Source organism: Esox lucius, chromosome 18 (assembly GCF_011004845.1).
Source record: "Esox lucius isolate fEsoLuc1 chromosome 18, fEsoLuc1.pri, whole genome shotgun sequence".
In the NCBI taxonomy this organism is placed as follows: Eukaryota; Metazoa; Chordata; class Actinopteri; order Esociformes; family Esocidae; genus Esox; species Esox lucius.
This window is the reverse complement of record NC_047586.1, coordinates 10,227,506-10,251,309: the sequence shown is the minus strand read 5'-3', so window position 1 is coordinate 10,251,309 and position 23,804 is coordinate 10,227,506. Positions and strand designations below refer to the sequence as shown.

At 39.6% G+C, this 23,804-nt stretch overlaps 1 protein-coding gene across 1 annotated transcript; it reads left to right on the top strand.

Moving 5' to 3' along the window:
• The first annotated feature begins 3,066 nt into the window (after positions 1 to 3,066).
• clvs2 (clavesin 2) lies at positions 3,067 to 22,912 on the top strand. The gene is made up of 5 exons (XM_010882990.4): positions 3,067 to 4,404; positions 5,161 to 5,335; positions 13,285 to 13,395; positions 13,659 to 13,879; positions 20,612 to 22,912. The coding sequence occupies exons 1-5, from the start codon at positions 4,016 to 4,018 to the stop codon at positions 20,703 to 20,705; spliced, it is 990 nt and encodes a 329-aa protein (XP_010881292.1). The 5' UTR covers positions 3,067 to 4,015; the 3' UTR covers positions 20,706 to 22,912.
• The last annotated feature ends 892 nt before the right edge of the window (positions 22,913 to 23,804 follow it).

The following is a 23,804-nucleotide window of genomic DNA, read 5'->3' as shown; positions in this document are numbered from 1 at the left end:
AGCACACCTGATAGCTAACTAACGCATATTGGCATGTTTTGTAACACTAAAATTTAGCGTTTTCCTAAGATACAAAGACTTTTTAATTTCTAACAATTTCAACTGGTCTCGTGATTGTTTGGGGTCTTTTTTTTAATTCAACTTAATTTACTTTGTAGGCAAAGTAATTTACGAACCAATTTTCATTTTCATGAAAAGCTTGCCAAATTGCACAATTGCAAGAGAACAGAAAAACACAGAAAAACCTATTTAATAAATATACAGTTTCTCACAAAAGTGAGTACACCCCTCAGATTTTTGCAAATATTTGATTATATCTTTTCATGTGATAACACTGAAGAAATGACACTTTGCTACAATGTAAGGTAGTGAGTGTACAGCTTGTATAACAGTGTTAATTTGCCGTCCCCTCAAAATAACACACAGCCATTAATGTCTAAACCGCTGGCAACAAAGGTGAATATACCCCTAAGTGAAAATGTCCAAATTGTCCATTTTCCCTCCCCGGTGTCATGTGACTTGTTTGTGTTACAAGGTCTCAGGTGGGTTAAATTTGGTGTTATCGCTCTCACACTCCCTCATACAGGTCACTGGAAGTTCAACGTGGCACCTCATGGACAAGAACTGTCTGAGGATCAGGGAAAAAAATTGTTGCTCTACATAAAGATGGCCTAAGCTATAAGAATATTGCCAAGACCCTGAAACTGAGCTGCAGCACTGTGGCCAAGACCATACAGCGGTTTAACAGGACAAGTTCCACTCAGAGCAAGCATCGCCATGATCAACGTATGAGTGCTGCCAGCGTAGCTTCAGAGGTTGAAGGGGTGGGAGGTCAGCCTGTCAGTGCTCAGACCATTCGCTGCACACTGCATCAAATTGGTCTGCATTGCTGTCATCCCAGAAGGAAGCCTATTTTAAAGATGATGCACAAGAAAGCCCACAAACAGTTTGCTGAAGACAAGCAGACTAAGGACATGGATTACTGGAACCATGTCCTGTGGTCTGATGAGACCAAGATAAACTTATTTGGTTCAGATGGTGTCAAGCACGTGTGGTGGCAACCAGGTGAGGTGTACAAAGACGAGTGTGTCTTGCCTACAGTCAAGCATGGTGGTGGGAGTGTCATGGTGGTGGGAGTGTCATGAGTGCTGCCGGCACTGGGGAGCTACTGTTCATTAAGGGAACCAACATGTACTGTGACATTCTGAAGCAGAGCAAGATCCCCTTCCTTTGGAGACTGAGCCGCAGGGCAGTATTCCAACATGAAAACGACCCCTACCACACCTCCAAGACGACCATTGCATTGCTAATGAAGCTGGGGGTAAAGGTGATGGACTGGCCAAGCATGTCTCCAGACCTAAATCCTATTGAGCATCTGTGGGGCATCCTCAAAGGAAGGTGGAGGAGCGCAAGGTCTCTAACATCCACCAGCTCCGTGATGTCATCCTGGAGGAGTGGAAGAGGACTCCAGTGGCAACCTGTGAAGCTGTGGTGAACTCCATGCTCAAGAGGGTTAAGGAGGTGCTGGAAAATAATGGTGGCCACACAAAATATTGACACTTTGGGCCCAATTTGGATATTTTTACATAGGGGTGTACTCACTTTTGTTGCCAGTGGTTTAGACATTAATGGCTGAGTGTTGTGTTATTTTGAGGGGACAGCAAATTCACACTGTTATACAAGCAGTACACTCACTACTTTATATTATAGCAAAGTGTCATTTCTTCAGTGTGGTCACATGAACAGATATAATCAAATATTTACAAAAATGTGAGGGGTGTACTCAGTTTTGTGAGATACTGTAAATACGTATAAAAGGGAAACAAACAAAATCATCAGATAGCAGGTCACTGGTTTGATCTTAAAGGAGTGACTTGTAAAGTATAGAGCTTAAGAGTTTTGCAATTAGTTTCAGTCACTAGCCACAGCTAACTGAAATTAATAAGGGTCAAAGGAAGTGTGGGTTTTAAGGAGTGACCACTTTGAGTGTGAGATGTGCCAGAGAGTAGATTGCTGTATAGGAATAGCCTAGCTGATGTTGCACAGCACTCAATAGAGCTTTTGTAAATCTACGCCTGAATGTTTGAAACCAGCAACCATAATGCAACCATGATGATATCTCAAAAAATCCCATGAATTGGGTGCCTGGCAAGGTAAGGTCTCAAAATTGTGCACCTGTGTGCAAGCCAACCGCACTTCATGAGCGTGCGCGTCAGCAATTCGGGCAACTGGGGTATTACAGCTTATGATCACATTTGTTTTGCGCCCTACACAACAATTGCAGAAAGGTTTGTATTAATCATTCCACTGGCCTAGCCCTGAATGGGAGGACAAGGTTGACATATTGTGTCGCTGTGGAAAACCGCAACACAAACTAAAACGAAGTATTCTTTTTGGGGAAGCTTTTGCTATGAATTATGAATACATATATAAAAGTGGGACTGAGTTGTCCGTTCCGGAGCAAATAGACTTCCTAAAATAATGTCTAATACATCTGGATCATAAAACAGGTTAAAATACAATCATTGTTAAAGGGGCAGAACCTTTCGGGGAGATTATATAGCGCGTTTAAAATAACGTTTCATATTTTGTATAAGTGAAGATGCATTTAGTTCCATACCGTGTCATCTTTTCACTAACCAATCGTATCATATTTGTTGCAAGATCGTATGCATTTTTATATAGCCTACCGCGTCGCAAAAATGAAAGTTTGGACCTTTGTAAGGAACTAGTTAGGTTTCCTAATGTAAAGAGAAAAACAAGTCATGGTCACGTATTTTTCAGTTCCATTTGTACGCTGGAGACATTTGACAATTAATTGTCTAATGCAGAATGGTTTCCTTAATGCAGTCACAAAACACATCACCATTGTGGGACAATGCATGGTTGGCAATCGTTTCAAAAATAGAACTGACAGGCTACCGACTCTTAATTGTCTCACCTAAAATGAAATGAATAGCCTAATGCCACCCCACACAATTATGAGAAACTAAGATTGCTGTAGATTGAGACGGCGATATAGGACAAATCAGCATAAATTCGGATTTTAAAGGAGCCCATGTCTGGTATGGTTGCAGCCTGTGAGCAGGTGCTTGGGTGCGATGAATAGAGAGAAGAGCGGGTGATTCTCCCCTCCTCCACCAAGTGATGACGGCCAGACTGACTCTATCACCGGAGCGATGGTTTTGAGTCACTTTCTCCAGCAACAAAACGGTAACGGCATCACTGACGTAAAGCATCCACCACAGAACCGAAGCACAGCAGAACAACGGGACTTGTACCGCTCTCAGAACGACGGGACTTGGACTTGGTCCCACATACATTCTGTGTACTGACACACAGAATGGAAATAGACAGCAAGCTGGACGGAGTGAGGATGTCGACGGTATATATCGCATTGATTCTTAGACTGTAATTTCTAACTGTTGGTGACAGCATCTCTCTGATTTTAAATTGAAATGCATTCGGTAAGGGGAGTTATGACAGGAGTTGCTGCAGGGTGCCGCATTGCCTGACCGCTTGATGGTATAGTAGTGTAATGCTTTTGTGGTGGGCCTAATTGTAAGGTTTGAGTGTTTTGGGTGGGGATGAATGATAACGGTTCTCTCACAATTGTGTGGTTAGGCGTCCAACATAGCCAGGTTAGATGAAATTTGTAGTTGACCATATGGATAGTCCCGTTTGGGAAGTCAGCAACAGTAGACTATTGCGATTTAATTGAAAGCTACAAATGTCGACGTATGAAAAGAAACTTGGAAAACGAAGTCAGATGTTAGATAGGTACAGGTGGAAACATATGGTGCGGTCAAAAAAGTGAATACAGCCTATGTAGCACCTTCTACCATACTCCGGGGGACACAGGACACAATCTGGTATCAGCATTGATTTTATGATCCTGATTGAAAAGATTCAATAGGCCTATACGTGACGCATTCATTGTTGGCGATTTTGGCTCATTCAACGGCAACATTGTACCTAACATTTAATATCGGCCGTGGTCTCTGAAGCAAGGACGATGACTCACTTACAAGCAGGCTTGTCCCCAGAGACCCTGGAGAAAGCCAAGGTGGAGTTAAAGGAGAATCCCGACACTCTACATCAGGATATCCAGGAGGTGAGGGACATGATCATCACGCGCCCAGATATTGGATTTCTTAGGACAGACGACGCTTTCATCCTGCGCTTTCTCAGAGCGCGGAAATTTAACCATTTCGAGGCTTTTCGCCTCTTGGCCCAATATTTTGAGTATCGTCAGCAAAATCTGGATATGTTTAAAAACCTCAAAGCAACTGATCATGGAATCAAGCAAGCTCTCAAAGATGGATTTCCGGGGGTGCTGACCAACTTGGACAGATATGGCAGGAAAATACTGATTCTCTTCGCTGCAAACTGGGACCAGAGCAGGTAATGCCCGTCTAATATTCGGGAGCTGTCCTTCAGAACTACAACTTTACAGCATGCAGGCTTGTATATATTTTACACATCTGTGGCATTAGCTTTGTTGTAGCCAGTAGTCTCATGAACACAACCGAAACGATTGAACTCAACAAGTTCAACAGTTAAGCCAGTGGCAAGCCCTAGGCCTGTAGAAATTCTGTCCAAGCCCATGGTTGTATTTGAATGTAAGTGCTGAATCATACAGTCAAACTGAGTTTCACCGTACTTTATTTCAGCGTTTTAAGTTGGAGATTTTGACTATAAGGGTCCACATGTCATCTCCTTAGTTTCAAATTCGATGACATGAATCATTTAAACCAGCCCTTTATAACAATATCCCCTCACACAATAACAGGATGTGATGAACGCACAAAATGACACCAGGACAACCCATTAACTTAATCAATACCATGGCACTCACCCAAGTCTAGTTGTTTCAGCAATCTTGAACTGGTACTCTCCTGATTGAAAAGGGTAAATATAACATTGTTTTTACTGGCAAGGTCTACAGTAACAAGAATATGCTGGCTGATTTCCATTAAGATAATTTTCTACCTGGTATTACAGAAAAGCATGGCAAAATGGTAATAACTTAAAAAATGTGATGCAATAATCACCATTTGGACCACTTTAAAGAAATAATTGTCTTTCTTTCCTGTATTATACTGTATGTTAGTAATCTATTAAGGAACAGTCTCCTAATTCTTTGGCTTACCTCCATAGGTACACATTTGTGGATATACTGCGGGCTATTCTGTTGTCACTGGAATCCATGATAGAAGATCCAGAGCTTCAAGTAAATGGATTTGTTCTGATCATTGACTGGAGCAACTTCACATTCAAGCAAGCCTCCAAATTAACACCGAGTATGCTGAGACTGGCCATAGAAGGTCTGCAGGTAATGGACGTTTTCGTGATCCTTGTCTTTGGTGTGTCTGCATTGCTGTGTCCTATGATATGACGTGTCTTGTATGTTCCATTTGTCACAACCCATGAAGTTCAGCTACAAATGCAAAGACAACACTCATTTGACTGTGCTCAGAGAGTTCTTATGGAATTTTAAATACAAAGTCTTTGGTCTAGAGTATCATTTGGGGATCTGGGTAACCTGAATATGAATATAATGTATAACAGCCTAAAAAACTAAGTCATAAAACATGCAAAAGCAAATGCTTTTTTGCCCCAATCATATTTACATTTTTGAAAATATATTTAGCTGTGTGTAATGTATTGGGAGTTTTCATGAAAGAGATTCATTGATTGAATATCAATGGAAGACCATGATGAGGCAGTTCCATGATCCACTGCCTCTCAAGACACAGATTAGACAGTGACTAATTGATCACTTCTTTTAGTGTCTCAACCGCTCAATGTGCTATTGCCATGCATTAACCCTGTCATCATCTTCTGAATGAAAAACAAAAGAAAACGCCACAGAAAAGCATCATGTAATGGAATATGCCACAGAATGTGAGACTAAAACACCCCAAACTCAAAATCATGTTCCTCTGTGCAGGGTCTAATCTGGCCTACAGTACATTCTATGCAGAACAGCTCTTCCACAGTAGGCACTTTATAAGGTAAACAGCAAGGTTATTGGGTATGGTATCACCCTATTTATTTCCAGCTCAGACACATTGTGTGAGTCCAGTGCATGATCCCTCTCCCCCTTCTCTTCTCATGGAGAGAAAAGCTTCACTGGTGTAATGAATAGGGGTGACTTCCTGTCTGGTATCCCACTTGACACTGAGCAGTGAGAGCAGCTTCGGGTGTTGTGGCCCTCTGGTGGGTTTTGTAACAACATTGAGGGGCTCATGTGTGCCAGTATACCTCATGATTCACTATGCCTGTCATTAGGAGCTGTCACACTCAGGAAGCTTACAGAGGCACTTTCAAGACATCAGCATGCTATAACACCAGGGGAAAATGGATAGCTACATGTTTTGCAAGAGTATATATGGGATCATATCGTTGTGACATTGTTGATTATATTACAATATAATCAATCAATCACATTTATTTATAAAGCCCTTTTTACAACAGCAGTTGTCACAAAGGGCTTTTACAGAAACACCCGGCCTTAAACCCCAAAGAGCAAACAACAGTAGTGTTGAATTTCAGTGGCTAGGAAAAGGTCTCATATTTAATATGGTTGTTGTTCTAGTTTGCAGTACCCTCACCAAAACTAATGTAGCTTCTTCTTCTTGATCTTCTTGTTAAGGAATAAAATAGTTTTTTTTAGTATTTTCTTTCTCCATGATTGCTCAAAACTAGTTTTGTCCCTCTCTTGCTTATTGTTATTGTGAAAATGATTTTCTATTTTTTTTTTAAATGATGTTGTCAATTACATGTGATAATAGCTAATGATTTAGTCATATTGCATATTACTGTGTGTGTGTTTTTTCTCTGGATCTTGCTTCAGCTTGTTTATTGAAACCTTGTCGGTATAATTGTTATTGCACGTGGGTGGTGTGTTCAGAATACCATCATGAATTTTTACACAACTGACAACCATGAAAACCATTTAACACCACGATTGGCAACATTTACTGGAAACAATACTTCACAAATATTGTTAACAGAACATTTTACTGAACAGAATGATTTAGTTAACACAAAATCTAAACATTCCCCATCAGGATATATGAAACAGAATGTCTAAATATGCAGTAATGTAACATTTCCAAACTGTAACATCAATTGTGTTTGCAATAGATAATAAACAGAGACCACACCTTCTAGTACCCATTTACTTGGTTATTGTCAAATGAAGAGAAATAAATTAGGATTTTTTTTAGAGTGGGTATTCTAAGAAAACAAATACCAAGGAAAACAAATGCTTGGAATGAGTAGGACACACCACGCTGGCCTAGGCTTTCTCTAAGCTATGCTTTTGTTATCTTAAAGCCTCTGTTGTTTCCTCTTACTCTCTATGTCTTAGCCATTGCCTTTTGTCCCTCTCAGTCTACAGAAATAACTAGTGTTCAGCAGCCAATCACAACAGACCAGTCTTCCCCATCCCACCCCACACTGAGTTTCCGTGGCAACCTGTCCAACCGCCATGCTATGTACTCTCCAGATGGGCTGTGATGCTAGATGAGAGAAACACACTTTTACCATTCTCCCTCATTGTGGGTGGTGATGTGTGCATTGTTTCTGTGGGTGTAGTGCAGAGGGGTGGATAGATTTATATAAACACACACACACACACATATATGTATGTATGTAGGTAAACATGAAAAGCCAAGTGTATTTAAAACTTGATTTCCCTATTGTGGATATTTCCAGGCTGTAATGTCAACATATTTATGTCTTCTTTGTGTAAAAAATGTCTCCTATTCAAGTAGAATGGAAGTTTTGGCCTACTTTGTGATATCTCAAAGTTGATTTGATTATAATAGACCAATGAATATTCATTAGTGTAACAGGGTGGGTTGTTGGTCATCAGCAAATCAGGGTTGTGTATGTAAATATCCCACACAACCAGACTGAGCATTTCGAAGACAAATTGAGGATCAGCTAAATAAATGATGACCAAGTGAATTTAATTAATTCAACATACAGTGATTTATTCAACATACAGTAATTATTTACAAATACAATTTCAAAAATGTCATGGTGATATCATTTTGCCTCTTTTGAGCTGTCAGTCGCTCTCATGATTTGGCCTGTTTCTCTGTAATTATGTAACATGTTGAAAAGGTGCTAAAACATCTTAAAAGGTGAAGGCTTAAATCCTGTTGAGCCAGGCTGTTTTAATTATATATGAGGGTAACACATTTTGCCCTCATATATAATGCTCTTGTGCAACAAGACTTAATGGCTTAATCCTCATCACTATCAATAATGATAGCCGGAAATTATCAGTGAAATAATTGGAGCTATGAGAGGCTATTATTGTAGCTATCTTTAGAGCAAAGTTACTTCATTTTTAACAATGAACTCTCTTCCTATTTCACTAACATGTTCTTCCAAATGAATAGTGATACACATTTCTACTTCTGTTTACTCAGAAATATGATTATTAGTTATCTTTTTGCAAGTGGTTAATATCATGCTAATATCATGCATGTGCCTGAGGACTGGGAAATTCTACTGTTGTGAATAGCTACCAGATTTAAGGCTTTATGCTTGAGAATGAAAGTGCTGAATCACTTAGTGGGATATTTTGACCGTGAGGTTTATCTGGTGGAATTTTAGATTCATTTTAACTAAGGTTTGTGTTTCGTATAGGCTTACCTGGCTTAGCACTTTGATAACCATGTAACTCTTGTCAGGACAAAATGACATTTGTCAATATATTTGCATCAGTTCACACTACAAAAGCATTAAATACAGGCGATATCAAGATATTAATATAAGTAATCTTGTCCTATAGATATTTACGCAGTTATCAAAACGCCAAAGTGGTGTAAGTCTACACAAAACACAGACCTTATTTGAAGTGGATCTAAAAATCTCCATGGAAATAATCAATGGTGTAATAATGCAAAGTTTGGCTGCTTGGTTTTATAGGGATTCTGACTCACTCAATACAATGTGTTCTTCCTTCTCAATTTAAATGATGAAAAGGCAAGTTGGAAAACACTTACCAGAGCCTTATGAAATAATCAGCCATTCTATGAATAATGTGCACTGATAATCCATCAATTCCAACTATTATTATGCCTAACAGCAGGATGGATGAATTTGACTTGACATTGATCTGTATGCTTTTTGATAACACATTGAGCATGCTTTACTGTATTCACTTCTTATTTATGAGTCAATGCATGAACAAGATCATATCACCTTTTCAATGTGTTTATCTCTAAAGTGAAAGGACCCGAAAGCTGTAAAATATGAATTCCACGCTCCGTCAGTCAAGTCTGACTTTGATCAAGGGCAAAACGTCTTTATAATATTCCTGAATCCAAATCGTTAACTCATTTTGAGTTATTCAGAAGAATGTAGCCTTTCCTTAATTAAAGGTCAGGAATTATGCAGTGCTATGATCAACACTGCCATACACACGTTTAACAAGTCCAACTAAATTGTCCCCTCTGTCCTGTTCTCTGACTGAGACTCTCCCATCTGGATGTTAAGCACCACTGCCTTCCATCCTGCTGCCTTGTCCAGGAGACTCTTGTCTGACCATAGAAACAACAATCAGACATGTCAGGGACAGAGAGACAGAAGAAAATACATTGTAAGGTCTGCATGCTTCAGATTCAAATTCAGTCTGGCAACATTTTGTGTTGTTGCTCTTTCTTTACGCAAAACTGTGCTTGTCTGGTCTGCAACAGGTTGTTAACTAATCAATGAGGGGTGGTCCATCCCTCAGAAGTACTGCCATAACTAAATCAGGCTGGATCTGGCAGATGCAGATAAAATGTCTTATGTGAGCCTTGCAATTTCTCTTTCCTTTCTCTATTAACACAAATATATGCATACATTTCTTCCTGAAAATACAGTCATTTTCAATGTAGCTCCCATTAAAATGCCTTCTCCGCAACTACTATATGGACCTGTGGACCTGTGCTTATTATCATTGTCTTTCAAACTAGTGCACATGGAGAGGCCTGATTCCAGTAAAGGGATATAACAAAGTAACATTTTTACTTCAGGCTACGTTTTCTTTCTTTCTTTTTTTGAACTTAATTCAATGGGTATTTTCTTTTTCTCAATTTCACCGCAGGATGAGTTCACTCATCCTTTATCGATGCCACCTGACAGCAGAAAATAATTTAGAGAGCTCATCAAAACGAACCTCTGAAAAAATGAAGCCAAGAAAAAATGGGCTCATCAGCTAACATAAATGAATAGGAAAACATGAAAGCTGCATTCAGGAATTGTCCACAGTAGTGGAAGATGCATAGATTGAAAATTCTAATCGGATCAGGAACTTTTCAATATGTCTTTATATTTTGAAGTTGCACATCTCTTTGCTTTTCTTGAATATATTTTGCCATGGTTACAAATCAGACACCAAATTCATTCCAGACCATGACGCTCAAATTGTTTGGTACAAATCATGAAATATGTATACCATAAAGTCTTTGTAAAAGAACGGTTTGTAAACTCCTCATTCCGTGATTTTGCTGGTATGATTTCATCTGTTTTCATGGAGGACGTCTGATGAAACGGTTTAAAGGCTTATTACTGTAGTCAATGAAGAAGGAACGGCTGTTTCTGCTTTGCCAAATGGACTTCCCTTTAACCTCTGCTCTAGTCATTTGCTTTTGTTTGCCTGGGAATGGTGATGTAACATCAGGCAATGCATAGATATCCACCAAAAAGACAAGGGTAACTGGAGGCTAGGCTGTGACATCACAGCCACCAAGGGAAGAAATCTCTGATCTGTGTTTATTAAGTAATACATCCATACATACGGTGGTGATGAGGGTGATACATGACCTGGTGGTTAGAGCATCTGAACCCAGGTGAAAAACCTTTTGTTCTGTCCTTGACAGTCAACCCTAATTGCTTCTGTGAGTCACTCTGGATAAGAGTGTCTGCTAAAATACTGAAATGTGAAATGTAATAAATCATGGAAATTATCTAGCGATAAAAGAGTTTAGAATCCCATGCAAAATGGCCTGCGTACACCAGTGCACATCTGTTCGAGTTATAGCCTGCTGGCCCTGTTTGGACGTCAGCTGCCTTTTTAGCTGCACAGTTAAGCTTCGCACTCTCTCAATCATGGACGATTTCCTCGACCAAATGGAACAGCAGCAGAACTAGCTTGTAGCCATGATACCCACTAGCTTCTATCCTTACCCACTTCCCTCTTTACCCCAATACTGCACTAGCTGTAGCCTACAGATCAGTCTGCTTCCACCATCAACAACCAGGGGAGTGTTCTGCCTAGTCTTTCATGTATAATGCAAATGAGGTTCCATACTAGTCAAAACTGTCAGACAGATCACAGTGTATGTGTGTGCGTGTGTGTGTGTATGTGTGTGTGGGGGGGGGGGGGGGGGTTGAGGCAAGTCAGCCCTCTTGGCATCTTCCTGTCCTCTATTTGCTGTCTCTGTCCCATGGTGTGAGATCCTGAGCCATAAAACAGACTTTTAACCTGCAAGCAGGCTCGGCTAGGGCCAGACACTGTCTAAGAGCACGGATTAGCATCTCGGTTCCCACTTCTTTGTTGTGCTCTGAGTTGAGGTAGATGGAAGTGTCCTGCTGGCAGAGAGGTAGAGCTAAACATCCTGCGGGGTAGAGCGGTAGAGCATGACTTGCGTTAATGAAGAATTCCCAGCATGGGTTCTCTGAGCAAAAAACTGCAGTGGCTCTAGTCTGTGATCGTAAATGTTGATTGTGATGAATTTGGATATGCAACGTATTCAGATTAGGGGAAGTTACAACAAGCTAGTGACAGCATTGTTGGATGCTTATTATATTTAACTAAAATGAAAGTTGGAAAAACAAATTAGAAAACTGAAATATGATTGTGAAAGGGACAGTTCACCCATGCCTTAATGTAAGGTCAAAATGATATCAACATTTTAACTATTTAAAAATATTATTTAGACCTTAAATAATCCAATGACATTTCTGACCACGCTACATTTTACATTTTGGTAATTTTAAAAGATTTAATTACGGTTAATAGCCTTGCTCAAGGGCACACCAAAAGATTACCTACCTTACTAGATTCGGGATGTTACCCTGCAACCTTGCCATTATTGGCGCTAACACTCGAATCATTAGGCTGTCTGCCGCTCTAGGCCACACCAGACACTGGTAAACATTACCCCAGTCTAAAACCTTTGTCTGCAAAACAGTTGGGAAAAACACGGTAACACCTTAACCGGACACATTGCTAACTCATTAAATGTTGCCAGAAACAGTTGTGTATTTTGAACTTTCCTGGTGTTTTTTACTTGTGTTGTAGGTGTTTTGTTGTCCCCCTTGGGGAACGGAGGGTGAAGGATTGTACCTCCGACTGTCTCAACAGGAGATAGGGTGTAACCTGTGTTCATTCGTCCACCTTCAAGTTAATGGCCAAAATTAGGATGGACTTATTTTTATAGTAATTTTATGCAATTATTTACTTCAGGCTACGTTTTCTTTCTTTTTTTGAACTTCATTCTATGTGTATTTCTACACCACAAAACCACAACAAAAAACAACAATTATTTCCTACCATGATTTCTTTGACACATCATCACGTAGTCTTTCCTATTTTATTTGTGTTTTAGGAAAATCCTTAGGAACATATTTTCTTAATTCAACAAATGGGTAGCTGAATTCAAGGTGATTTTACATTCTTTTTAACAACAAAAACATTTAATAATCGCCAAAATTGGGGGGAAGAAAAAATATAATAATGTGGGAAGCTTTGTGCTGACCCCTGACCTAAATCAGCAGATTACTTCTTTACATAAACATCTCCCGAGGGATCCAGTTCTGGTGGTTATCAGCCAAATCTGTTATGTCATAGTATAATCTCACCATACTCCCTGTGTTGAAATTATGACACAGAGAAGAGACCATTATCATTGTGTGCAACCTATGAGAAATGCCTCGATTGCCAGTCTCCGAGATGCATGCCACTGTAACATTACCCAGAAGGCAACAGCACTGAACAACTCAATGTATATTTAATATAGCAAGATAAATGGACTGGCTGAGTTTTTATGTGGAACATTACTATGAAGCCAATGTGCAAATCCATCAAGATACTGTACATCTATTATGTCGGAAGAGGAAATCGAGAAAAAAACACAATTACCTTCTATTTACATTCCACATAACAAGGTAGAATAATGTGCTCCTAGCAAAGAAACTGCAAAACAGTATTAAGTTAGTTACCATACCAACCAGCAGCATAGTGAGTGCATTTGTGTTCATTGTTCCCCACAGGACAGCTTTCCTGCCAGATTCGGAGGCATCCATTTTGTGAACCAGCCGTGGTACATCCATGCACTGTACACTGTCATACGGCCTTTTTTGAAGGACAAGACGAGAAAACGGGTGAGGAAACAATGTTGTTTAGTAAAGAGTATGAAAAATCCCCTTGACAAGACCAGCCGTCTTGCTGTGATCAATTAATTTTAAGTCATCATATTCAACGTACTGAATCGCCATCTGTTCACCATTCTAACTTCTGAACAGCTTTAGTCGTACAACCAGTGCTCAGGACTTATATAACACACCTATACATACAGTGCTATGACTGTATATGCTTAATATCTGTGTCAATGTTTTTTTTTTTTTTGTTGCCTATCCCTTTGCAGATCTTCATGCATGGAAACAACCTGAACAGCCTTCACCAGCTCATGCACCCAGAGATCCTGCCCTCGGAGCTTGGGGGGATGATGCCGCCCTACGATATGGGCACCTGGGCACGTACCCTCCTGGACCACGACTATGATGAGGAAACTGAGTATAGCCCCGAGTCATACACCTTGTCAGTCAAAGACCTGGAGAAAGACCTGTCTCCTAAAACCATGAAGAGGTCAGTCTATTGTCGGCAGCTATGTTAAACAGCATATAAACGCAATAACCACAGTAATTGGGCGGATATGGGATTTAACTGGAGTTTTATAGACCTATGAGGTAAGTCGGCGACACGTGATTGGTTTCCTGAAGTAATGGCATGCCATCATTACGTGGCACTAGTTGGTGGTACACAGAGATGTGGATGCCGGTTTGTAGAACCCTCTCAATGGCATTGCTCATTCATCATTCAATAAGGTGGCTTGTTGAGGGAAATTGTTAGTGTTCTATTCAGGTGAATAGTCTGGGAAATCCTCCTTGACAGATGTGTTCCTTAGAAAGAACAAATTAGGCACGGTGACATTAGTATGCGGTAGTGACAGAGTCCATTGTCTTAGTGAGTTTCCCCAGGGTTGGGTGTCTCTCCGGACCTAATGGATCATGAAATGAGCATTAGGCAAAAGAGATGAATGTGATGCACTGATCTGCACTCTTCTTCAGAGTGCTCTAGCTACCTTATGGAGCATGAACAGAAGTGATGGAGTTATACTGTTGGCTATAAGCTCAGTTCCACTTATGCTGCCACTCACTCTCAACCTTGTGACTAAACCTGTTCAGATGTACAACATTGTCTTGAACAGCTTGCCTTTGGGATTATATCCCCCCCAAGGTCCTTTTTTTTCGAGAACCATTCTCAATTAACTGTGTGTGTGTGTGTACTTGCTTGTGTGTGTGTGCATGTGTGTGTGTGTGCGTCCGCGTGTATGTAACTGACAGAAAGGAAATACAAGCACTTATACTGAAATGCATCATTCTTACTACAAAGTTTTTTTTGTATTCAGCAGTACACTGTCACTGACATTTATGCTTACCAAGGCAGTACACTGACACAAGAGTCAAAGCAATGAGAGGTGTATATATAAAGGACTGTACATAAAGGACATCAAAGCATTTAATAATGTATTTTATTTTCACTGGTACCAAGTACCATACATGCTTGGTGTATTTCAACTTAATGGGTTACACGGTTAGTTAGTTCACAGATAACCTGTATCTAAACACATTATTTAGAGTTGTTTAGATGTGAATAAGAATTATTGAATTACATTTCTGAATTGCAAAGAAAATTGTGAATGGTACTTCCATATCCATTTTGGGTTATGGCGATGTAGTGTCTGTGTCCACACTTAAGCCATTAGATGTCCTGTTCCATTGTGTGCTTGGGTTTATTACTGGTTGTGGGTTCAGAACACATCATTTTATTCTGTGAGAAAAAGTGTGCTGGACCTCTTTGTATAGCAGAAGGGAGCAGTATGCACCCCAGTTCATCAAGAAGAAGTCAGCATGAACACAGAATCTTACCATTCAACTATATTAGGGAAGAATACAGTTGAAAGAATACAATTTTTGAGTACCCTCCCCCACACCCACACACTCACACACAGAAGGCCTAGTTCTGTTGGCCACCATTGGCCACTGTTCTCTTGTCTGCTTTGAGGTTTCTGGCATACAACGCAAGCTACAGATTGGAGCATTGTTTCTAAATGTCTTCAAAGAATAGTAAACTCTGAAAAGCCTTCATTTTGGATACACAGGAATTGGGGGGAAGTGTTATCAAACTCTGAGAATTTTATGTAAATGTTTCTGTTGCACTGTGTTATGTTTATTTAGTCTAAAATACAATAATGCTTTGCAACAGTTTAATCTTATGAAAGATCCACAGTGTAGTAATAACATGTCATGTGAAGTTAATTTACCAAACCTTTTAAATTACTAAATCACTTTTATCCTAAAAGCAACAGGTAACATTGCAGGCAGGAGGCAGGAAGAATGAGGACTTTAATAACATAACAAAAACATTACAAAAAACAGAGAGTAGAAACTAAAACCACAAAATGAAAAAAAACAAGCCATTAGGAAAGAAGGAACCCTAATTTGGGATCAGGTACAAAGGTTAGGGCAAAAATAACATTAAACAGGTCAGTGCTGGAAATATGGAAGAGAGGGTGTTCGATCTCACTGGCAGGACTGCCATGCAAGGACATGAAACAATGTCCCAAATCATCATTGTGAAGGTAGTTAATCTCTATTTTGGTGACGTAACCCGGATAGATTAATCCTGAGGAAGACTGAGTGATAAAGCAGCTATAATGGCTGAGGAAGAACATTGCATGAAGCAGAAAGAACGAGACAGAAGCGTGGCAAAATTCTAGTTCTGGTGCCATTCCCTAAAGTGAAACTCTGTGCAATAGAAATAACTTTATCTACCTGAAAACATATCTCACTGGACCTGCTGCAAATGCCATTGTAGGATTAATGCTGTTGTAGGACAGTAGAAAGGATGATAACATCACTCTGCCCAAGATTATGTTTAGAAGGAAAGATCTTGTGATCAGTGTCAAGGCTGCTGGATGTCACTCTTGCAAAGAAAGTCTTGGACATGAATGCACTCAGAAAGCTATATGATGATTGTGAAAATCAGATCTAGAGCATGTATCTCCAATCCTACTGCCGATGTACGAGGACGTATCTCTTGACTAGTCATCAGAGGTTATGGCATGATGAATGGAAAGCGTCTGAATGTGTCAGTTTCCTACAGAAGAAGAATCAGAGCATGGAGAGGGCAAAAGAAAAGACAATATCATGCAACCAACAGAAATAAGTGAACAAGTCATACTCCTCCAGTGAAATCAAACAGAAAGACCCAAGTTGCGATCTGCTGCATCATTGCACGCAGGCAGCCAGAAGCCACAAACCTCTCATCTAAGTGCAGAGCAGATATGCTGATATTTTATCTCTTCACTCTTGAAGTTGGGATTTGAACTAGTATGAGGGGGGTCCACTATCTTGTCTGCCAGGCATGTACTGCAGCAAACAGTTGTTTGTCATTTTGGTTTAAATCAATTAGCTATAAAAGCCATGTCTACATAGTCCATTATAAATCTGGATACTTGGCCACTTTAGAAGTTAAAATGTTTAGCCCTCAAAAACGAAGTTGCTATGACAGTTTGTTTGGTGTCCTTGTGTCGCTGTATGATAAAGCAGTGTCCAATTTGTTCGGAGGCGTTTATTTTTTATTACTTGACAATATGTTAATTCTGCTCCACCTGTCACAAGTTACATCATCAATGAAGACAAGTGAACCGGTTGTAGTGGCTCACTTGTGGCTCACCGCTGATGTACAGGAATATGCCGTGAGAACCTTTTTCTCTCTACACATTCCTCTTGTCATCATTCTGCTACGTCTTCACCTTTGTGTCATATGTACACAATACCTTCATCCTGAAGTGTGTAGACTCTTTTAGGTACTTACTAGCGAACTGTATCCTGTCATCCTGTTTTCATTGCTAACTAATGGTTAGCAAACACAAGATATTCAGAAATGCTGATATTGTACCATCGCCATAGGGGCACTCCAGTACAAATCAGAGAGAGATACTAGGTCTTACTAATTAGACAGCTAGTCAAGTGCACTTTGACAAGAAGCATAGTCTGCTAGAGGTTCATGGGAAATGCCAAACAGCGGTGCACCTTTACCAAAATACTGAGTGACGATATCCCCACCATTCAAATCACAGGGGTGTAGGACCAATGTACGTGAAAACAAATCGTTCTTAGAAGTTATGCAACCCCGTTGGCATAAAAGTTGGGATGCTGTGTAAAATGGAAATAAAAACAGAAAACCAATATTGGATGGCCGGGATCTTCTGGGCATTCAGGCGGCACTGTATTAAAAACAAACAAGATCCTGTATTGGAAATCACTGCATGGGTACAGAAACGCCTCCAAAAACCCTTGTCTGGGAACAGTTTGTTGCTGCATCCACAACTGCAAGTTAAAACTCTACCATGCAAAGAAACCAGATATAAACAAGATCCAGAAATGCTGCTGGATTCTCCGGGCCCGAGCTCATTCAAGATGGACTGAGGCGAAATGGAAAGCTATTCTGTGGCCTGACAAATCAAAATTAGAAATTATTTTTGGGAATCATGGACGCTAAGTCCTCCTTTTTCATGAAAGGCCTTGCTTATTTTAGTAAAACAATGCCAAACCACATTCTGCATGGACAGTATTACAGCAGTATGGCTTTGTAGAAAAAGAGTCTGGGTGCTAAACTGGCCTGCCTGCAGTCCAGACCTGTCACCCATTGAAAACATTTGGTGCATTATGGAAAGGAGACCCCAAAGTGTTGAGCAGCTGAAATCCCATATCAAGAACTAATGGGAACACATTTCAATTTCAACACTATAGCAATCAATCTCCTCAGTTCTCAAATGTTTATCGAGTATTGTTAAAAGAAGAGTACTGAGGATGCAATACTAAGAAACATGTCCCTGTCCCAACTTTTTTTTAAATATGTTGCTGGCATCAATTTGAAAATGGGCATGTATTTTTCCAAAAACAAGAATATTTCTCTTCAGCATTTCTCTTCAACATTTGATATGTTGTCTTTGTACTAGTTTCAATTAAAGATAGGGATTAAATGATTTGCACATCATTTAAATGGGAAATGGTATCAGATCAGTCACCAGAAGCATTCAAAATATCTCTGAAAAGGTTCATCTTTAGAAAATGTTTTTGCATAGTGATTCAGTCAGTCAATGCAGAAAGTCTCGAGAGCTGATCAGGACTGAAGGAACTTGCGGAAACCCTTAATTCAATCCCAAACTTCCTGATAAAAGTCAAGTGCAAAGCCAGGTGAACAGCCTGGTGATCTAGAAGAGACACATCAGATCAGTAGATGAAGTTGCACTTACATAACACACCCTAGATAAACCTGGAAGCTGGGAAGTATCAAGGAACTGAATTTAGGCTGAGATGGCCTAGTTTGGTGATGTCTATGTCGCAGTGTACCTCAGGGACTTTTTTGAGAAGAACTTTAAAGTTGATGTACTGTTTAGAAAACTTAATTGAGAGGAAACTTGGTTTACAGTATAAATTGGTTTACAGAGAAAATGTTTCGACTTAATTGAGATGTAACTATTATTTACGTAAATACATTATACACAAAAATAATGTAATTTCATGTGATGGATATTAATAACTCTAGGTTGTTATGTTGCACTGGATTACATTAATTGACTACAGGTACCAGAATGTACCAGAATGTGAGCCCTCTGTGAACCCTCCACTGATAAACAAGTACCAGGCAGTTATTGTACTGTAGCTTTGCTAGAAACTCAGTCTTATTGTTTTGAAAGATATAATGTGATATAATGTAATGTGAACACATACAATTGCTAAAAGCTTTCATCTTTTAACCAATGTCCCATTTATAATAGGTATTGAGAAAATATGTTATTTGAAATAGAGTACTTACAAAATAGTACTCTATGTTATTGTCTGTGTATTCACGTTCAGTGGACTAGGCTTCTTCCTGAAGATTTTCTTTGGTTTATTTTGGTCCAGTCGTTGTGTAGTTGTTATTCCAAAGAAATTGTCATGAAGCTCTGGAGAGCACATTTAACAAAGGAGGGATACATAGCTGATACATACCCACGAAGCTTGGTGCTCATCATATTTCTCCTTGACACCTATACTATACAGTGCCTACAAACAGCATGGGGAACTTTTACTGTGAATTTCACCAACTTACGCTGCTACCCATAAAACAGTAGCCATATGATCTAATGTGACTTCTTTACATTTTAGTTCTTTACCAGAGACTCTTAACCCGAGAGACTGGTAGTAGACAACGCATGCATTTTCATTCTTTTTGGTACTGGTCCCCTGAGGGAATCAACCCTGACATTGAAAGTGTCATGCTCTACCAACGGAGACACAAGACTAGGGCTAGTCAGGGCTCTTCACTCACCTCCACAAAGGTCAGACCAATGGTGTCACATGCATGACTTTGATTAAAATGACAACATTGGGAATGCATCATTGTTGGAGAACCATATGTTGTGGATGATGAAATATCTTCATTCAATATTGTGTGACTGATTTGTGTGATTGGTGGACAATTGATTGCTTTTCACAGCTCCAGTAATTACCTATATCACAGCTAACCACAGCTTTATGAACTTCTAATTGATGAACTCTGAGGCTGACATAAATTTTGTGCAATTTAATTTCATGTTGTTTTCTTTAGTTATCTAACATAGGAGACCCAAATCTGGTGAGGGGAATCCTTCTTTTGCCCTACATAAGCCCTTATTTTCCCAGAATGTATTGAAAGCCCAGGTTAAATGTAAGTTAAAACACTGGACACATTGGGACAGTACACATACTAGCAACAAGACACCTCATGGGTTTGTGGTACATGGCCAACACACCACACCACCTCAGGCCCTATTACGTACATTTAATATTCTAAAATGATATAACTATACTGTAGATATGTAAACAGAGAAAAGTGTTTTCATGTCTCAGTCTTTTCAACATATTTGATATTGGCATTGTCCAATACACACCTACCAAGCTCTTGGTTCCGCCACATCAGCGCCCTCTTTGCCCATTCAAACCTCTTCTCTGTCTTCGAACTCCAATGGTGGAGACAGCTTCCCTTTCAGCTAGAACCCATTTTCCGAATAAAGACTTTTTCTTTTAAAGATCACGTAAAATAACTTTACGGACAGTTCGTTTAATCAATTTGGCGTGCATTTTTTAAACCAATCATCTTTGATGTTGTATAATTACTATGCATACTACCTGCTGCAGCATGCAAGGGTGCTGCGATGTTCTCACAATTGTGTCCTTCTTCTTTATGCATTGTCTGAAGTCGTGACATTTTGTTTCATATCCACAGGTCCCAGTCAGTGGTGGAGCCTGGAGTGCTTAAACGTCCAGAAAAAGTGAAGAGCGAGGAGGAAAACATGCAGCCACTGCTCTCACTGGATTAACACATGGCTCCACACAAACCGCCTAGATACTACTGACCCTCAGACAGTCAGGGAAGCAATGGTTTTGTTCCCACAACACAAAGACATGAAAGCAAGGCGATGAAGAGAGAAGAGGTTGGATCACGACAATAGCCTATTTTATTTTCATGAAGATAAGTCTGAGATGCCAGTTTGATTAATATTTCCTAAAATTGAAAGGAAATAAGAGCTGCTGGAAAAGTTCCTTATGTTGTTGTTAAGTGCCAATCTAATACTATAAATACACTTCTGATCCAAAACCTACAAGGATGGGGTTATTATGTGTGGGAGTCATTGTGATGGGAACACATGTTGAGACTGCTGTCAATATTATGTCTGTGCTTCTCATTAAATATTTTGTGAAATAATTGTAAAATACAAAGTCAATAGAAAATCACACTTATAGTCAGTTGAGAGCTGGGGAAGGGGTTTGATACAGTAATTAAACCATCCAAATCTGTTGCAGGTGCCGCCCAGAATTAGTAAATTTTTTTTTAAGGATTTCTTTAAACGCAAAGCAAAAAGTGTCTATGCACAGCAAGGCATGGGGCTCTTTCATCAAAATAATTCAAACAGATATTTAGGTTTCTCAATCTAAAAGCAAACTCCTCTTTACTGTACAGTGCTCAATTACAAAATATGTACTTTTGTCAGAGGCTGCATTTTTTGTTTGGTCGTAATTTTGCCATATAAATGCTTTCACCCAGGACAGATTCCTATCTATACTACAATGATTTGGCTGAACGAGGTCTTAATTGTCCAACTGTTAAATGTTTCAACAGTCATGAAACAGGAAATCTATTTTGTGTTATTTTCGCACATAAGTACATTACCATGAAAACAACAGCGAGCTTGTGGACCTTTTCATTTATTTTGAACTGATTATGGTGTTAGCTATTGGTTCTGCTCAGAAGTGTTAAGAATGTGGTCTCTGTGTCATGTGATTCCAAAAATGTGTGCTTGTTAAAATGTTTTACACTGGCTTTAAGAAATATTTTGAAACTATTTGTTTCAATAGGAGAAAAGCTGTCCAAAACAGCACACACCTACTTGAAAACCAATTTAGATATAATATTTAAAGATCTGTTAATTTCTCATACCTTATTTTATGATCCTGGGAGGTAAAATATAATGTATACTTATATATGATACCTTTTTGTAATGGCCGCGAGGGTTCAGTCAATGTGTGCCACAGTGTGATCTTCCGTTGCTAGCTCTTTTGTTACTCCCTGCATGGTTGTGAAGCTTGAGGCAGTGTTAAGTGGCAGAGCCTCTGTGCCCTGACAAAGCGCTGCCTTCCTGTTATGTCACTAACATGGATTCACTCTGGAATGGTTCGCTGCTGCTCAGAACTAGGCCAGATCAACAGACAAACAGCCCTAATACCTAGTGATCACAGTAAACCGCATAGGACATGTCAGCTCCAGCTCGATGACTGAGTGACTTGTGCCATCAGCTGCTGCATACCGAGGAACTTCTTTGGTGGAGAAGAGAGGGTGCCGTGATGGCCTGTCAGGGTTCCCCAGCCTGCCTGCAGAATCCACCAGGTAGCGATGTGTGGGGGACATTGAAATAACGTGGGACAGTAGCTGAACTGTTATCTGATGGTGCTGTTTGTGTTTCACCCCGTTTTAAAGTATTTCATATTTTTTTGTGTGATGTATTTTCAGTCATCCATGGTTCTTGTTTGTCCCGTGCACTATTCAAATCAGACAACATTACAGAATTATCCTGCAACAACAGCAGTAGCCCTTGGAGAAAAATACTCTAGGCTTAGCAGTTGGAATGTTCTTCCAACTTCCTTTTTCATATATTTAGCCTTGCCATTTCAGCCAAAGCCACCCTTTGACAAAACAAATATTTTACTGTATTCTGATTTTCACTTAATAGGAATCCATAGCTTGAAAGTAAAGTAACAACTTATTATAATATTAATAATTTTTCATGAAATTAATGCATATTATTGCTTTCAGTCTTTGAGTTCATGTTTTCATGTCACTTTGATTGTATTTACATTTAGGTAAAGATGGGAGAGAAACTCAAATTAGAAGTCTAGTATAGTAAATTCACAGATGTGTTGGGCAGACTGTTTAATGTTTAAATGTCCTTAGACAAATTGCTGACTTAAATGATGTAACTGATTCAAACCTTACATGAGCAAAAAAACTACCAATAAATATAAAGACACAGATGGGTATATCTGCTCTTTTATTCACTGTTGCTCCATTGTATAAGGTTGACTATATTGACAACAAATGACTGTCCTGAAAGGGATACGATAATCCTGAAGGACGTCAATAAAGGTGTGCTAAACAATGTCACAGGTAAGATAATGCTGAAAGACGTCAATAAAGTCGTGTTCTAAACAATGTCACAAGTAAGATAATGCTGAAGGACGTCAATAAAGGCGTGTTCTAAACAATGTCACAGGTAAGATAATGCTGAAGGACATCAATAAAGATGTGTGCTAAACAATGTCCCAAGTAAGATAATGCTGAAAGACGTCAATTAAGGCGTGCGCTAAACAATGTCACAAGTAAGATAATGCTGCAAGACGTCAATAAAGGTGTGTTCTAAACGATGTCACAAGTAAGATAATGCTGAAGGTTAAAAGGACCTTCTATTTATGGGCACGTGTTTGCAGGACCTCTGCTGTTGAAGTGGGATTTCCTCTCAACAGAATACATCCATGTAGGATGTAGGGGATTTATGGTAAACCTGCAAAGCATTCTGTAGGCCGGAGATGTTCATACCGTAGCAGAACGCATTCACTAAACGTGGACCGATGAATACAATAAAATCTCTGAAAGATGTAAAAAGTTGTGTATTTAGGGCACTTGGTCAGTTGGAAAATGACCCCGAAATAACTCTAGGTCATTTTAAATAAGAATAATAAAAGCAGCTGGTGACCATGTAGAGAGCTACAGCTAATGGGAAGCGTTAGTCCAGTCACAGCAGGATCATTTTTCCTTCCCTGCCTACATTATAAAGACTATGTATAAGCCACAGTGGGTTTGCTGCAGTGTGTGTGTGTGTGTGTGGAGCGAAAAGGACACACCACAACCCCCCGCTGAACACACA